The sequence below is a fragment of the Vipera ursinii genome, assembly GCF_947247035.1.
Source record: "Vipera ursinii genome assembly, chromosome: 2".
NCBI classification, from domain to species: Eukaryota; Metazoa; Chordata; class Lepidosauria; order Squamata; family Viperidae; genus Vipera; species Vipera ursinii.
In genome coordinates, this window is record NC_139513.1 from 139,657,544 (window position 1) to 139,672,354 (window position 14,811).

Here is a 14,811-nt window from a genome sequence, read left to right on the forward strand (position 1 = left end):
AAACATTACCTTAAATTCTGGAAACTGGCCCATCTGGCTCAGTGGAAATGCATTACATATTTTGAAAGCCTAGAACAGGGCTTTTCAACCTTTTCACTCATTGTACCACTTTTAGGATATGGCAATATCCAAGTACCACCAGTCACCTAGCAAGGTATCAAAAACATGATGACCCCCCCCCCAAAAAAAAAGGAAAAAAGTGATGAAGTACAGGTAGTCCTCGACTTACAACAGTTCACTTAGTGACTGTTCAAAGTTACAATGGCACTGAAAAAGTGCCCCCCAAGCCACAGCCAAGCAAGACGCCTGCCCGCCCGGCGGCACTCTGTCCGAGGTTTTCATTGTTGTGAGCATTTCTGTTGAGGATTGTGGGTGTGGGGGGGTTGCTTGGTTTTTATTCCCCCACACACACACACAATCTGCTGGGTGGTTGCAGCAGGTTTTGGTCACTACATGACCCTGGGACACTGTGACCTTCATAAATATGAATCAGTTGCCAAGCATCTGAATGTAAGTCAGGAGACCCTGGAGATGCTGCAACATTCCAGCTGATCGGTGCTTCTGGGCTCAGCAGAAGCACCAGGATCAGTGCTGCTTTCCAGCTGATTTGTGCTTCTTCAGGGCTCAGCAGAAGCAGCAGGATCAGCGCCGAGCTCCAGCTGGAGCCTAGTGCTGATCCTGCCGCTTCCGCTGAACCTTGACAGCCCCAAAGAAGCACCGATCAGCTGGAAAGCAGCACTGACGCTTCCGCTGAGTCCTGACAGCCCTGCAGCTCCAGCCATCTCTTGCTCAGGCTTGTGCAGTGCTGTCACCGGTTCAGCTCATTCCCCTCCCCCGCCACCACTTTTCTAGGATGGTTGCGTATCACCTGCCAGGTGCCAATGTACCACAGGTGGTACCCGTACCATTGGTTGAAAAGCCCTGCCTAGAAAGTTATAGCAGCAGTGAAAGTGAAAGTTGAAAGTATATAATCTTATACTTTTTGTTCAGATGTACTGAGTGTAATGGATTTTATTCCCATTTAATATGTATAAGTTTATAGCTTTAAAGTACTTGTATTTCTGTAAGTTCCATTCGTTTCACTATGCAGTTCAGCCAAGTTCATATCCCTGAATCATCTATATTATTATTAACACCATATCCTATTTATATTTCACAGTAAACATAGCTGAATATGTTAGATATACTTTGAAAAGGTATCAATTTCTTTTAACTAATTATGCATATTGTGTATCTTTGATATATTATAGATTGATTATGGAAGAGGTCCTCAAAACCAGTAATAACAATTCATCAACATCTCCACAAATAGCATCTTTACAAGGTACCACTCTACAGGAAGCTCAGCTTTCTCATGTTTCTCAACAGGTAAAAACAGCTAACTATGAGCAGACCCTTGAAGGAGTTTTAAGTAGGCTACTGCAGAGTTTTCCTTTCTAATGTTTGCTTTCTAAACAATTTCAATAAGTATGTATATGAACTCAAAGGGTCTTAGGTAATCATGTACTTCCAGAAGAAAACTCAGAATATATACAAATATATTATATTTGCACACCCCATAATATCTGAACACTTATTTTCTATTGAGTTTAGAAGGTCCATCTAGTTCCAGTCCATCTGAACTAGTTTAGCAGTGAAATGGAGAAATGGTTTTCTCTAGAGTATTGCTGAGTATACCCAATGCTTATAAAACCCAAGTTTTTAATTTAAAATATTTCTGAAAAGATGTCTTCAAATATCAGAATCATAAATATGCTAAACTTAAAAACTGAATTATAATTATTGTGATACTTGTTTAAAAATATTTGCTCCCAAGAAAGTATCTACTTCTTGCATAATGAAAAAAAGATAATTACATAGAATCATAGGGTCAGCAGGGACATTAAAGGCCTTCTAGTCCAACCTCCTGTTTAAACATGGTCACATCCATGTAGTTTTCTTGGCAACAGTACAGGTTTACCTTTATTCTCTTTTTCAACATTCTAATAAGATTTTCTTGCTCAAGTAATAACCAGGCCAGTCCTATTTCATTTTCTCAGATCAGCCAGAGTTGGCTAGTTGCTGCCATCTGTTGAGGCCTTCAGCAAATATATCAAGAGGAAAATAAAGAAGCATCACAAATAATGCAACACCAAGCACTGACATTACATTGTCTCCACTCCTTTTTATGGAGATTATTCATGTGCTTAAGATATTTTGAATAGAGAGGTGCACTACTTAAATTTGCTCATTCTAAAATTAGTGTTATAGTGCCTGCTGCAAATTCTTTAAATTTAAGTAATTCTTCCCATGATAAAATTTAAACAGCAGCACAACAATTGTATCTGAGAAACCTAAGCAAGTGGTTGTATTTTTATGTTTTTAGAATTTTACTAGACTTATAATGCTAGCCTTATAATTTATGGTTGGCTGTTAGTGATTTATATCTCTACCATGGATTAACAGGATTAAAACACCTAAAAAAATAGAGCCAGATTAAAAACAAACATTAAGATACATGAGTTGAACACAATAATAATAAAATGTTCTTATGCCAAGCAGCCATAAAAGCCCAGAAAATTGTATGCATATATCCTCCTAGAAGTTCAGTGACAGTATCTCAACCGATACAGTCGGTTATAGATTTGATGGAAATTATAACTCAGTATGGTAAGGTTTCTGGGTTTAAGGTGAATAATAATAAGACTAAGATATTATCTAAGAATATATCTATGAGTGAAAGGGAAATGTTAATTAAACTAAGGTTTTGAAATAGTAAAAAAGGTTAAGTATTTAGGAGTGTATATTGCAGCTTCAAATGTAAAATTATATAAGAATAATTATGAAACATTATGGTTGAAGGTACAAAGGGATTTAAATAATTGGAAAAAATTACAATTATCTTTATGGGGAAGAATCGCAGTTGTTAAAATGAATGTTCTGCCAAAGTTTCTCTTTTTGTTTCAAATGATACCTATATTGAAAAAGGATGCCAACCTTGATGAATGGCAGAAGGGTATTAATAAATTTATTTGGGCAGGGGAAAAACCAAGAGTTAAATTTAAGATTTTACAAGATGCTAGGGAAAGAGGGGGACTCAAGGCGCCGAATTTGAAACTGTATTATGATGCGGTGGCCTTGACATGGGTTAGCGATTGGCTTAATTTAACTAATAAGAGAATACTTCACCTTGAGGGTTGGGATTTGGTATATTGATGGCATGCGTATTTGCTTTATGATAAGAAAGTGGATAGGGCTTTTAAATCTCATATTCTTAGAAGTGCCTTGTTGCGTGTCTGGAAAAAGTATTATTATAAGTTAAATTATAAAATACCGATTTGGGGAATTCCTGGACACGCGATAGAAGGTGTATCTATGGGAGTGAGTTTGGATATGTTTTCCTATAAGGAATTACTTAGATTGGAAGGGAATGATTGGCAACTTAAATCATTACAGGGAGTGCAGAATTATTAGGCAAATGAGTATTTTGACCACATCATCCTCTTTATGCATGTTGTCTTACTCCAAGCTGTATAGGCTCGAAAGCCTACTACCAATTAAGCATATTAGGTGATGTGCATCTCTGTAATGAGAAGGGGTGTGGTCTAATGACATCAACACCCTGTATCAGGTGTGCATAATTATTAGGCAACTTCCTTTCCTTTGGCAAAATGGGTCAAAAGAAGGACTTGACAGGCTCAGAAAAGTCAAAAATAGTGAGCTATCTTGCAGAGGGATGCAGCACTCTTAAAATTGCAAAGCTTCTGAAGCGTGATCATCGAACAATCAAGCGTTTCATTCAAAATAGTCAACAGGGTCGCAAGAAGCGTGTGGAGAAACCAAGGCGCAAAATAACTGCCCATGAACTGAGAAAAGTCAAGCGTGCAGCTGCCAAGATGCCACTTGCCACCAGTTTGGCCATATTTCAGAGCTGCAACATCACTGGAGTGCCCAAAAGCACAAGGTGTGCAATACTCAGAGACATGGCCAAGGTAAGAAAGGCTGAAAGACGACCACCACTGAACAAGACACACAAGCTGAAACGTCAAGACTGGGCCAAGAAATATCTCAAGACTGATTTTTCTAAGGTTTTATGGACTGATGAAATGAGAGTGAGTCTTGATGGGCCAGATGGATGGGCCCGTGGCTGGATTGGTAAAGGGCAGAGAGCTCCAGTCCGACTCAGACGCCAGCAAGGTGGAGGTGGAGTACTGGTTTGGGCTGGTATCATCAAAGATGAGCTTGTGAGGCCTTTTTGGGTTGAGGATGGAGTCAAGCTCAACTCCCAGTCCTACTGCCAGTTTCTGGAAGACACCTTCTTCAAGCAGTGGTACAGGAAGAAGTCTGCATCCTTCAAGAAAAACATGATTTTCATGCAGGACAATGCTCCATCACACGCGTCCAAGTACTCCACAGCGTGGTTGGCAAGAAAGGGTATAAAAGAAGGAAATCTAATGACATGGCCTCCTTGTTCACCTGATCTGAACCCCATTGAGAACCTGTGGTCCATCATCAAATGTGAGATTTACAAGGAGGGAAAACAGTACACCTCTCTGAACAGTGTCTGGGAGGCTGTGGTTGCTGCTGCACGCAATGTTGATGGTGAACAGATCAAAACACTGACAGAATCCATGGATGGCAGGCTTTTGAGTGTCCTTGCAAAGAAAGGTGGCTATATTGGTCACTGATTTGTTTTTGTTATGTTTTTGAATGTCAGAAATGTATATTTGTGAATGTTGAGATGTTATATTGGTTTCACTGGTAAAAATAAATAATTGAAATGGGTATATATTTGTTTTTTGTTAAGTTGCCTAATAATTATGCACAGTAATAGTCACCTGCACACACAGATATCCCCCTAAAATAGCTATAACTAAAAACAAACTAAAAACTACTTCCAAAAATATTCAGCTTTGATATTAATGAGTTTTTTGGGTTCATTGAGAACATGGTTGTTGTTCAATAATAAAATTAATCCTCAAAAATACAACTTGCCTAATAATTCTGCACTCCCTGTAGAGGAGTTAAGACAAGAAAACATAAGTTACTCTTGGTTTCAATATACTCAATTGAAAGCTAGGTGGAAGTTGGATCAGAAGGTTGGCATCACAATTACAGATGAAAATTTAGTAAAACAAATTAGAGACTTAAATTGTGCACATATAAAGAGGATATATAATGTTTTAATTGAATTGGACTCGGAAACGGAATTAGTTAAAGATTGTATGATAAAGTGGGCACAAAATATTCAGGAACCAATTCTGCTGGATACTTGGGAGGTAATTTGGGTCAGAAATGTTAAATTTACTCAGGCTCAAAATTTAAGAGAAATTTTTTATAAAATGTTTTATAGATGGCATCTGGACCCCAAAAAGTTTTCTAACATGTATCCTAACTTACAGTCTAAATGCTGGAGATGTGGTAGTTTAGAAGCCACCTATTTTCATATGTGGTGGACTTGCAGAAATATAAAAGCTTTTTGGGTTAAAATTTGGTGGAACATTCAAAAGATTTTTAAGAGAAAGATAAAGTTCTCTCCGCAATTGTTTTTATTGGGTATTGTTGTAGATTGTGATGTTAAAGAAACCAATTTGATGTTGAATTTGATAACAGCAGCACGGTTACTGGTGGGACAATACTGGAAGAAGGATAGTTTGCCTACTATAGAAGAATGGGTGTTTAAAGTTTCGAATCTTGCAGAAATGTCTAAGATTTCTGCTTATTTGAAGGATCATTCACAAGAAAGATATATTTCAGTTTGGAGGAGATGGATAGATTATATTCAGAATAAATATGGGACTAAAAAGTTCCATTTAGCTTATGAGTAGATTTTAGAGGGATATTGTTATTAATTTTAGTGTTAATACTTTGTATGTATCTATGTTAAAGGGGAGTTAAAGCACATTATGAATTTGGTTAATTTTATATTATGGATAATCTTTAGTTAGAATATGATTATTATAACTATAACCCTGTATTTAGCTCTGGGAAGCGGGGGGGGGGGGGAAGGGGGGTGGTTTGGGGTGGGTGGGATTTGGAGATGTATTGTAAAATCTTGTTTTTGTAAAACTCTTTAATGAAAAAAAAAGTTCAGTTGACTTTGATTGCTTTCTAAAACTCAAGAATGTGGGAACAAGTTGATTTTTTTTGGTTTCCCTGTGTGTAATGCTTTTCATGAAGAGTTCTGCATGAGACTATGGATAAATGTTTGCTTGCTTTTTGAAACATAGAGTTTAAATAAGCTATTAGATTTAGTAAATGAGATTAGCAAATACTGAAACCTGGCAAAGATGACAACTGAAGACATCTGATGTACTCTTATATAAAGTACATATAGTTCTTAGAATACATCCTCAGAATTATATTTGTTTGACTGGGATTTTTTTCCAGTATTTCAGTGTGGACAGCCTGACCTAATGTTCAGTGAAGGTAGCTGCTAAATTGAAGGCAGATTCCACCTCCACCTCCTTGCTCTCTGCTCTCCACCCATCCATCTTTTTGGTTATCATATTGACATATTATTATCGTTATGTTCCTTTGTTATTGCTTATTTTATTGTTCTATTATTTTACTTCTGTTTGCATTCCTTTCCTTCCTTTTTATTATTAAGCCGCCTAGAATAGCCCGTGGTGAGATAGGTGGCAAATAAATTTAACAAATAAAATAAAAATAATAAACTACATTAAGCTCTGTTGTGTCTCAACTGAAATGTTATTTATGTATCAGTTTATTAACTCTACTTTCCATTTCATGATTGTGGATATGGATACTAACCTACTTATTTCTCTTAGATGTCTCTTAGAGGCCCAGCTCCACTAACAGTGGTACATCTGTCTGGAGATCAGGTCCAGGGAGTCATTCATACAGCTCAGACCTCCACTGTGATTCACTCCCCACAAGGACAATCAATACAGGTATATTGTTCATATCCATATGTAGTTTATTTTCAGTTTTTACTAAAGGTTTGTATTTATATATTTTAGCCTACCATTAAAAAAAAGTTCCCCCTCAAGTCAAGCTTTAGTTCTGGTGAGTTTATGGACAAGTTCATGTAATTTTCTTGCAGCAGTAGAGAAATAAAACTTAAGTAGCAGAAGTCTATGCAATTAATTGATTGTTAATTGTATTATTTATAAAACTGAACATGTATTTATTGGTTGATTGGTTGGTTTATGACAATATAAGCTCAAATACTTCGGCCATCTAATGAGAAGTGAGCACTTACTAAAAAGACCCTAATGTTGAGAAAGTTTGAAGACAAAAGAAGAAGGGGAAAGCAGATAATGAGACCGCTAGATAGTGTCATTGATGGAGTGAACATGAATTTGGGCAAATTCCAGGAGCCACTGAACGACAGAGGAGTGCTAGCATTCTGTGGTCCGTGGTATCATGAAGAGTTGGACATGAGTTAGTGACTGATCAACAGCAACATCTAATAAATTATCAAAGATGTGTAATGGTGGGTCAAACATATGTTGGAAATGTAATCATTCTGAAGGTATATTTTATCATCTTTGGTGGACATCTAAGAAAGTTAAGAGTTATTGGAATCAAATATGTACTTTAATCCAGAGAATTCTTTTTAAAAATGTACAATTGAAACCAGAGATTTTTCTTTTGTTTGATGGATAAGCATTGGGAGAAAAAACATCAGACTTTATTTTTATATGTGATAATTGCAGCGAGACTTGCACAGAGATGGAAAGACTTACAAATTCCCACAATGGAAGAATGGATAGTGAAGTTAATGGAACTGGCTGGTGAAATTAACTACCTTGATTAAAGAAAAGTCTTTGTCTAGCTTTGTTTCTATGTGAAACAACTTTTGGACTTTTTGCTGGAAACCAAAAAAATGCTATATTAATTTTGGGATTTGGTTGTATGAATTATTTATCATTATATAATGTGTATTATTGAATTTTATATCAAAAGATTAATATATTTTATATTTTTAATTGTATTGAATTTTTTTCTTTTTTATTCTCTTGCACATTCCCCTTTCCAATTTTTTGCCTTCTTAATTCCATAATATATATAAACTATTTTGTAGAAATTTTATAAAATATATTTAATAGAATGAAACCAAAACTGGTTTACAAGTGGAATTAAAAATTACAGCTTACAAAAAGGCGATGGAAGAAATGGATTTAGAAATGAAGGATGATAATTCAAAAATTGGGGGAAAAATACTAATAACCTACCAGATGAGTGATCTGGACTATTTTCTTATATTGAATTTACAAGAGGGGTTTGCTGAAGTACAAAGGGAGCTTGATAAAGGAATTTTGAGAGAAAAGGAGAGCATGAGAAAACAGGTGCTAGAACTTTCTTTGAAGAATTTAAAGACTTTGCAGAAAGAAGAAGGAATACATACTTGGATTTGTTTGACCAAAATTAATGGCTTCTTGATTAGGACTGGATGACAATGGTTATTTTTGATAATATTTTAATTGTTTTTTTGAGTAGGCCTAAATTTTAATTATTTGAAGAGAGAAAATAGGAATTTGTTTAAAGGGTAAAGGAAAGATTCAGATTGGGTGTAATAGATACACTTTGTAATATTAATGTTATTCCTGATAACCCTTACTGGATGCTTGCTGTTTAATAGGGAGAGATGAGTTTATAGAGATGAGTTTAAAGAAACTGTGATAAGATATGGAATGAAGAGATCTTTGCTTTTACTTTAACAGATAAGGATAAGTCCTTAATGTTATTATACTTGCTGGGGTTGAAAGGGGGGATTCTTTTTATCTTTTATGCACTTTTTATTTTTAATACATTTCTTTATTATATGGTTGTATACATTTTATTTGTATATTATAATAGTTAATAATTGTATTTGTGTTAATGCTAACACTATATTGCAATATAACTGTATTTTTAAGTCACGTTTGTTTGTTTGATCAGCATGGAACAGGTCCAAAGGAATCTTTTAACTATGGATCTGCACATAAAGTGACTGGAGTCCATAAATATTTTACAGTCCATATTCTAGTTTAAATAACAGATGACACCTCCTTTGAATAAATTTTATTTACCCTTAGTATAGAATATTTTTTTCTGAAAATTGTTGAAAGGCTGCTGTCATTTTAAAAATCTTAATGGTTATACTTGGCATAGATGAAAGCTGCATCATATTGTCTCATATAACATTCAACAAAATGAAAGTTAATTTCCTTCAGGTGTCATTATCAGAGAATGAGGATTCACAAGATTCTTCGGATAGCATGGACTCTTCCCAGAAAGCAAGAGGTCTCTTAGCACGCCGTCCATCTTATAGGTCTGTATTTTATACCAAAATATAATTTCTTCTCAGATCTGTACTAGAATTATTACGGAAAATAATATTTCATGGCAAACTTGGATTAATTGAAGAAAATGGAAGACTACCAATTCTTTTGGCCTCATCTATATTAGCCAAATATAGATGAGATTAGTGGAACGCGGTGGCTCAGTGGGTTAGGACGCTGAGCTTGTCGATCAGAAGGTCGGCAGTTTGGCAGGTCGAATCCCGAGTGCCGCGTAACAGAGTGAGCGCCTGTTACTCGTTCCAGCTTCTGCCAACCTAGCAGTTCGAAAGCACGTAAAACTGCAAGTAGAAAAATAGGGACCACTACGGTGGGAAGGTAACAGCGTTCCATGCGCCTTTGGCGTCTAGTCATGCCGGCCACATGACCACAGAGACGTCCTCGGACAAGCGCTGGCTCTTCGGCTTTGAAACGGAGATGAGCACCAGCCCCTAGAGTTGGAAACGACTAGCACGCATGTGCGGGGGAATCTTTACCTTTACCTTATATTAGCCAAATGGCAAAAAAAATGGTCAAGGACATAGTTTTAAAATCATTTTTAGAATGGATAAATTCCCTAAGTGCAAAAGACTGATTAGATAATGTCTATTTTTTTTTAAAAAAAGCCTCTCAACGGAAATAACCAATCAGTGCTTTTTTAAAGTATGGTCTAAGAACGCCTAGGGATCCCTGTTTTTATGGCTCCACAAAATCAATTATTTGCCAGATATTGAATTTATTTGCAAAAATTTAAAAACGTAAATTTTTAAAATTCTTCTAAGAGGTCCTGAAAGTTAAAAAAAAAAAAAAAGAAAGGATACATTGTTTTAAATGAATCTACCAGGTCACTTATTTCTGACAGTTGCTTCCTTATTAAGTTGCTCAATGATTTGATTTTAAAAAATCTTGGCCAACGTTCTGTAGGCATTTTTAATTTTTGCAGTTTTACAGTCCTAAATATAACAAAAATTCTGAGTTGTGGTTCTTTCCACATTTTTCAGAGAGGAGTAACTGCTGGTGACAAAATAAACTTCTAATGTTTCTTAACTGCATGCATATTAGTATTATAAAAGAGCATAAGAACATCAAACCAAATAATCATCAAACCAACTAAATTACCATTTTAATAGTAGTTTTTAAATTTGTACAGTCTTAGCAGCATTAACAACACTTTGTTCCCTGCTTCTAGAAAGGCTGAGAAGAGTTTTTTAAAAAGCAGTCCAACCACAGGATGTAAGAATAGCCCAGTTGCAGTGTTGGGAATAGTCATAAAACTCAATATAGCGTTTTTCTTTCAGAGTTTCAACAAAAATTTCAAAGACATTGTTTTGTTTCATGTTCAGAACATTTAACTATTTTGAGGTTAGAACATTCCCAGGTGACAGTGTTTTGTACAAGTCTAGATTGTAGTACTTCCTGATGAAAAAGTCCCTGAAGAGATAGGAGATGAGTTATTCTGCACAAATAATCTTTGCTCTGCATTAGGGAAATCTAATAGGTGTCATTCTGAGTACTGAACATTGCAAATTTCTCTAGAACTTTTCCTAAACATCAATTTTAGACATAGTGCATTATGGAGTTAGATTTTATTTCCGTGCCTTCACCATTTATACCGAAGCCTCTGAGAAAGTCATACCAAGACTCTGACTTAGATATTTCAAAAAGGAAAAAAACCAAGACTGCTATTCTTCATGTTCCATTTTCCATTTCTAAATCTTGTTTTGAGTAGGTATTTGTGATTGAAAGCAAATAAACAGATAATAAAAAAGAGAGTGGAGTTGACTCAGCCTTCCGTCCTTCCGAGATTGGTAAAATGAGGACCCAGATTGTTAGGGGCAATATGCTGATTCTCTAAACCGCTTAGAGCAGGCTGTAAAGCACTGTGAAGCGATACATAGGTTTAAGTGCTATTGCTGTTCCTATTGGTTAAAGATCCTGTATTTTCTGGAGCTAACAGCCACAGATTACCCATTTCTTTTGTGACTATAACCTGAATTTGAGAGAGTCAGTGTAGTGAAGTAAATTGTTACATGTGTTTCAAGAAAACCCGACTTCTGTGTCCACTGGGTGAGTTTTGGCAAGCCCTTCTCTCTCTGAGTTTTACCTGGCTCAGGACTATTGTGAGGATAAACTTAGGCAAGCCATGGTTTATCTTTTAAATTCTTTGAGAATAGATGGGATGTATGCAACAACAGCACCATATAGCAGTATCTCACAACTTCCAAGTTAGCCTGTGAGCTTGTGCAAGAACTTCAGTCTGCTTCTAAAGCTGTTTGGACTTTCCTGGCTATCTGATAGGATATTTTAGTCATGGAATCTAGATTTTAATACTGCTTCCCAAGCAAACGCTAACTGTCTTTTATAAAATATGCACCTTCAATCTTTTTATTACATTTATTATACCCTTCTATAACATATTCAAAAATATGCATCACTAGCAAACAATCATTTTAATGAAAAGTTTTTAGTTTTATAGGGCTACACAATATTGGACTCTGCTTCTCTTGAATTTGAAAAAAGCAAAACTGTGCCTAAAATTATACATATTGTAATAATCAGTGTAATAATAATGTAGCGATTTATTCAACTTTTTTCTTCCAGCAGTATACATCTGATACATTGTGTTGCTTTTTATAGAAAAATTTTGAACGACCTTTCTTCTGAAGACACAAGGGATAGGAAAGGAGATGAGTCAAATGCTGTTGTCACTTCAGTGCCTGTCACTGCACCTGTTTATCAGACCAGCACTGGTCAATATAGTATGTATTAATTAATAAACCTCTACACTGTGTATGTTGCTAGCACCCATGATTCTAATTCAGAATTGCAATCCCTTCCAAAATTATTTAGTATCAGGAAAACGAAGCAATAATTTTGGAAATGTTTTTAATTCAATAATTAAAAATCATATTTTTCTCATAGTAAATGTTTATTCAGTCAAAATATTTAATCGAACAAGCCAGCATTGAGAAAACGGAGGAACATTTTTAAATTGTCAATTGAAGTTTACTTAATACTTATTTTTAGGCAAGAGACTGTATTCAATGGAATATTCCTGAGGGACTCCCCAAAAGAAAACCAATCTTGCTTATTGTTTATCTTATACTGTGCACTACTCAGCATCATCCCTTTTGTTCTGTCTTGTTTTGAAGTTGCCATTGCCCCAAATGGACCGTTACAGTTGAGCAGTCCAAATGCGGAGAGTGTGCAGGGCTTACAGACGTTTGCAAATGCTACTGGGACTCCACTATTACAGTATGTGCAGACATCTGATGGCCAGCAGTTACTTGTACCAAGTAATCAGGTAGTGGTGCAAAGTAAGTATCCACTTTAAATACAGGTAGTTCTTGACTTACAACAGTTCATTTAGTGATCATTCAAAGTTACAATGGCATTACAAATGTGACTTATCATTTATCACAGTTACAACCTTTCTAGCATCGCCGTGATCATGTGATCAAAATTCAGATGCTTGGCAACTGGTTCATACTTATGACTATTGCTGTTTCCCAAAGTCATATGATCCATCTTTTGTGTCCTTCTGACAAGCAAAGACATATTCACTCAACAATCAGGTTACTAATTTATCAGCTGTAGTGATTCACTTAACAACTGTGGCAAGAAAGGTTGTAAAATGGGGCAAAACTAACTTAACAAATGAAATGTTGGGCTCAGTTGTGCTCCTAAATCAAGGACTACCTGTAATTCAAACGATTAATCTCTGAAAGCTGACTGCATTAACCAGTCACTCTCTCTCAGTCTAACCTACCTCACAGGGTTGTTGTTGGGAAAATAAGAGGTGGAAGGGCGGGACATTAATAAATAAATATTAGTACCAGTTCATTAAAAGTCCATTTATAGCAAGGTTGTTGAATTTTCAATATACCTAAGGCTTTGGTGCAATTCCCAAATTCCTTCTTTAATTTATTAGTGGAAATTGATCATAATATTTAGCCTTGGCGACTAAGATGTACTCCTACAGCGAAAGAAGGGCGACCCGTGGTGGATATTATTCTTCCAGTTGCTCTGGGAAAGGGCTTAGAATTGTTGTGATGCTACTTGTCTATAGGGATTTAGCTCTTTTCCCAATTTTGGCTCTCCTTTGTTCCAACTCTGCTAGCCATCCTTCTGGCCAGGACTATGCATGTTAGCTGTTGTTGTTGTTTTTCCCTTTGCCTTTTCTTTGATCACCTGAAAGTAGGGTTGATAGGAAAGGGTTAAATCCTCCCTCTGATGAAGGAAAAGCCTCCCTTCAATTTTTCTGAGAGAATTTTTTCTTTTGGCTTCAAGTAGACTGGGGAAAAAAGCAGCAGCAGCAATAATAGAAGAGAATGTCACAGAGGTTAAATAAAATGGACTTCCTATTGATAAGCACAGTAATTGTGTGCTGCGTCTTTAAGGTTCTTTTTTTCCTTCCAAGAAGAGCTCCAGCAGTGTGGGAACTGCACCAAGGCAACAGAGACCATTGGGCCCAAGCAACAGGGAAAGAAGGGAGCTGGCAGTGAATGGCCACTTCTCATTCTCACTGAAGCAGCAAGCAGTGCCCTTTTTCCCACCTCCATTTGATTGGCACCAGGGAAGGCTGCTCAGTCCAGTGAATAGGCCAGAAGCAGAAGGGAAATCACAGAGAGACCAGGATGATCCATCCAACTTCCAGCTTCTGGTTGTTGAGACACCAGATGGCCTCAGTATTGTAGTTGTATTTTCTGGAGGACCTGCCAGGACCACACCGTGCTGATGAATATAAACCATTCAAGTGGCCTCTCTACCAGTGCTGACTAGCAGACTGAGATAGAGTCACCAGATGAGTTCAGAAACAGAGAGCTTTTATCAAGACATCTATCAAGGATAAATACATGCACCTTCTGCTTCCCATTGCCGATGAGGCAAAGGAAGAACATAAGGGTACCATATTGGGGGCATTTGGAGCTCTTATGTGATGCACCATGTCAGTCACCAGAGGATGTTGGAGATGAGAAAGTGGCTTGGAGCTGGCCTAGCTAGGTCCAGTATGATGGCATCCCCTCTGAACCTGACGGATATCCCACATGGCCTTTTCCCCTCTTTCCCCATAGAATGAAGGTGGCAATATATCACCTAGTATTGGCATAAAGTGGGCATAAAGGAATGGAGGATCTGTTTTCCCTACTTCTGTTCAAGGGAGTAAAAACTGCACCTTGGCATGTCATCCTGAACCTCAGACCATTGAACAATTCAATTAGCCATTGAATCTGCAGAGTGGGAATTACTGAGGTGCATGACAGACCATTATCTCATAATATTTTAAACTGATAAACATGCCAGAAGCTTATCTGCTCATTTCCATCACAGTTTTCTTAGATTTTCATAAGTGAAGCAACAGTCCCAGTTCAGAGCACTATTCTGAGCTGGCTTCAAGTTCACATCTGGAGCATCACATTTGCATGCAAAAGTCTTCCCATTTGGTTAAAAGGTTAAAAAGAAACAAGGGATGAGAAAGTTTTTGAAGAGCCTCACCCACACCCAGACCCAATAATTTTTTTTATTGAAAAGTTTTACAGTACAT

At 36.6% G+C, this 14,811-nt stretch overlaps 1 protein-coding gene across 5 annotated transcripts in view; it reads left to right on the forward strand.

Annotated features, from left to right (window-relative positions):
* Window positions 1–14,811, forward strand: part of ATF1 (activating transcription factor 1) — a 42,777-nt gene that overhangs the window by 11,244 nt on the left and 16,722 nt on the right. For 3 of the 5 annotated variants that reach the window (XM_083353634.1, XM_083353635.1, XM_083353633.1), the window contains 5 exons: window positions 1,251–1,368; window positions 6,771–6,893; window positions 9,162–9,259; window positions 11,904–12,025; window positions 12,419–12,583. In XM_083353634.1, coding sequence (XP_083209760.1) covers window positions 1,258–1,368; window positions 6,771–6,893; window positions 9,162–9,259; window positions 11,904–12,025; window positions 12,419–12,583 — 619 coding nt within the window. In that variant the 5' untranslated portion in view covers window positions 1,251–1,257. Of the gene's footprint in view, window positions 1–1,250; window positions 1,412–6,770; window positions 6,894–9,161; window positions 9,260–11,903; window positions 12,026–12,418; window positions 12,584–14,811 lie in introns of those variants that run through there. The other 2 variants (XM_083353636.1, XM_083353637.1) reach the window with 2 other exon arrangements.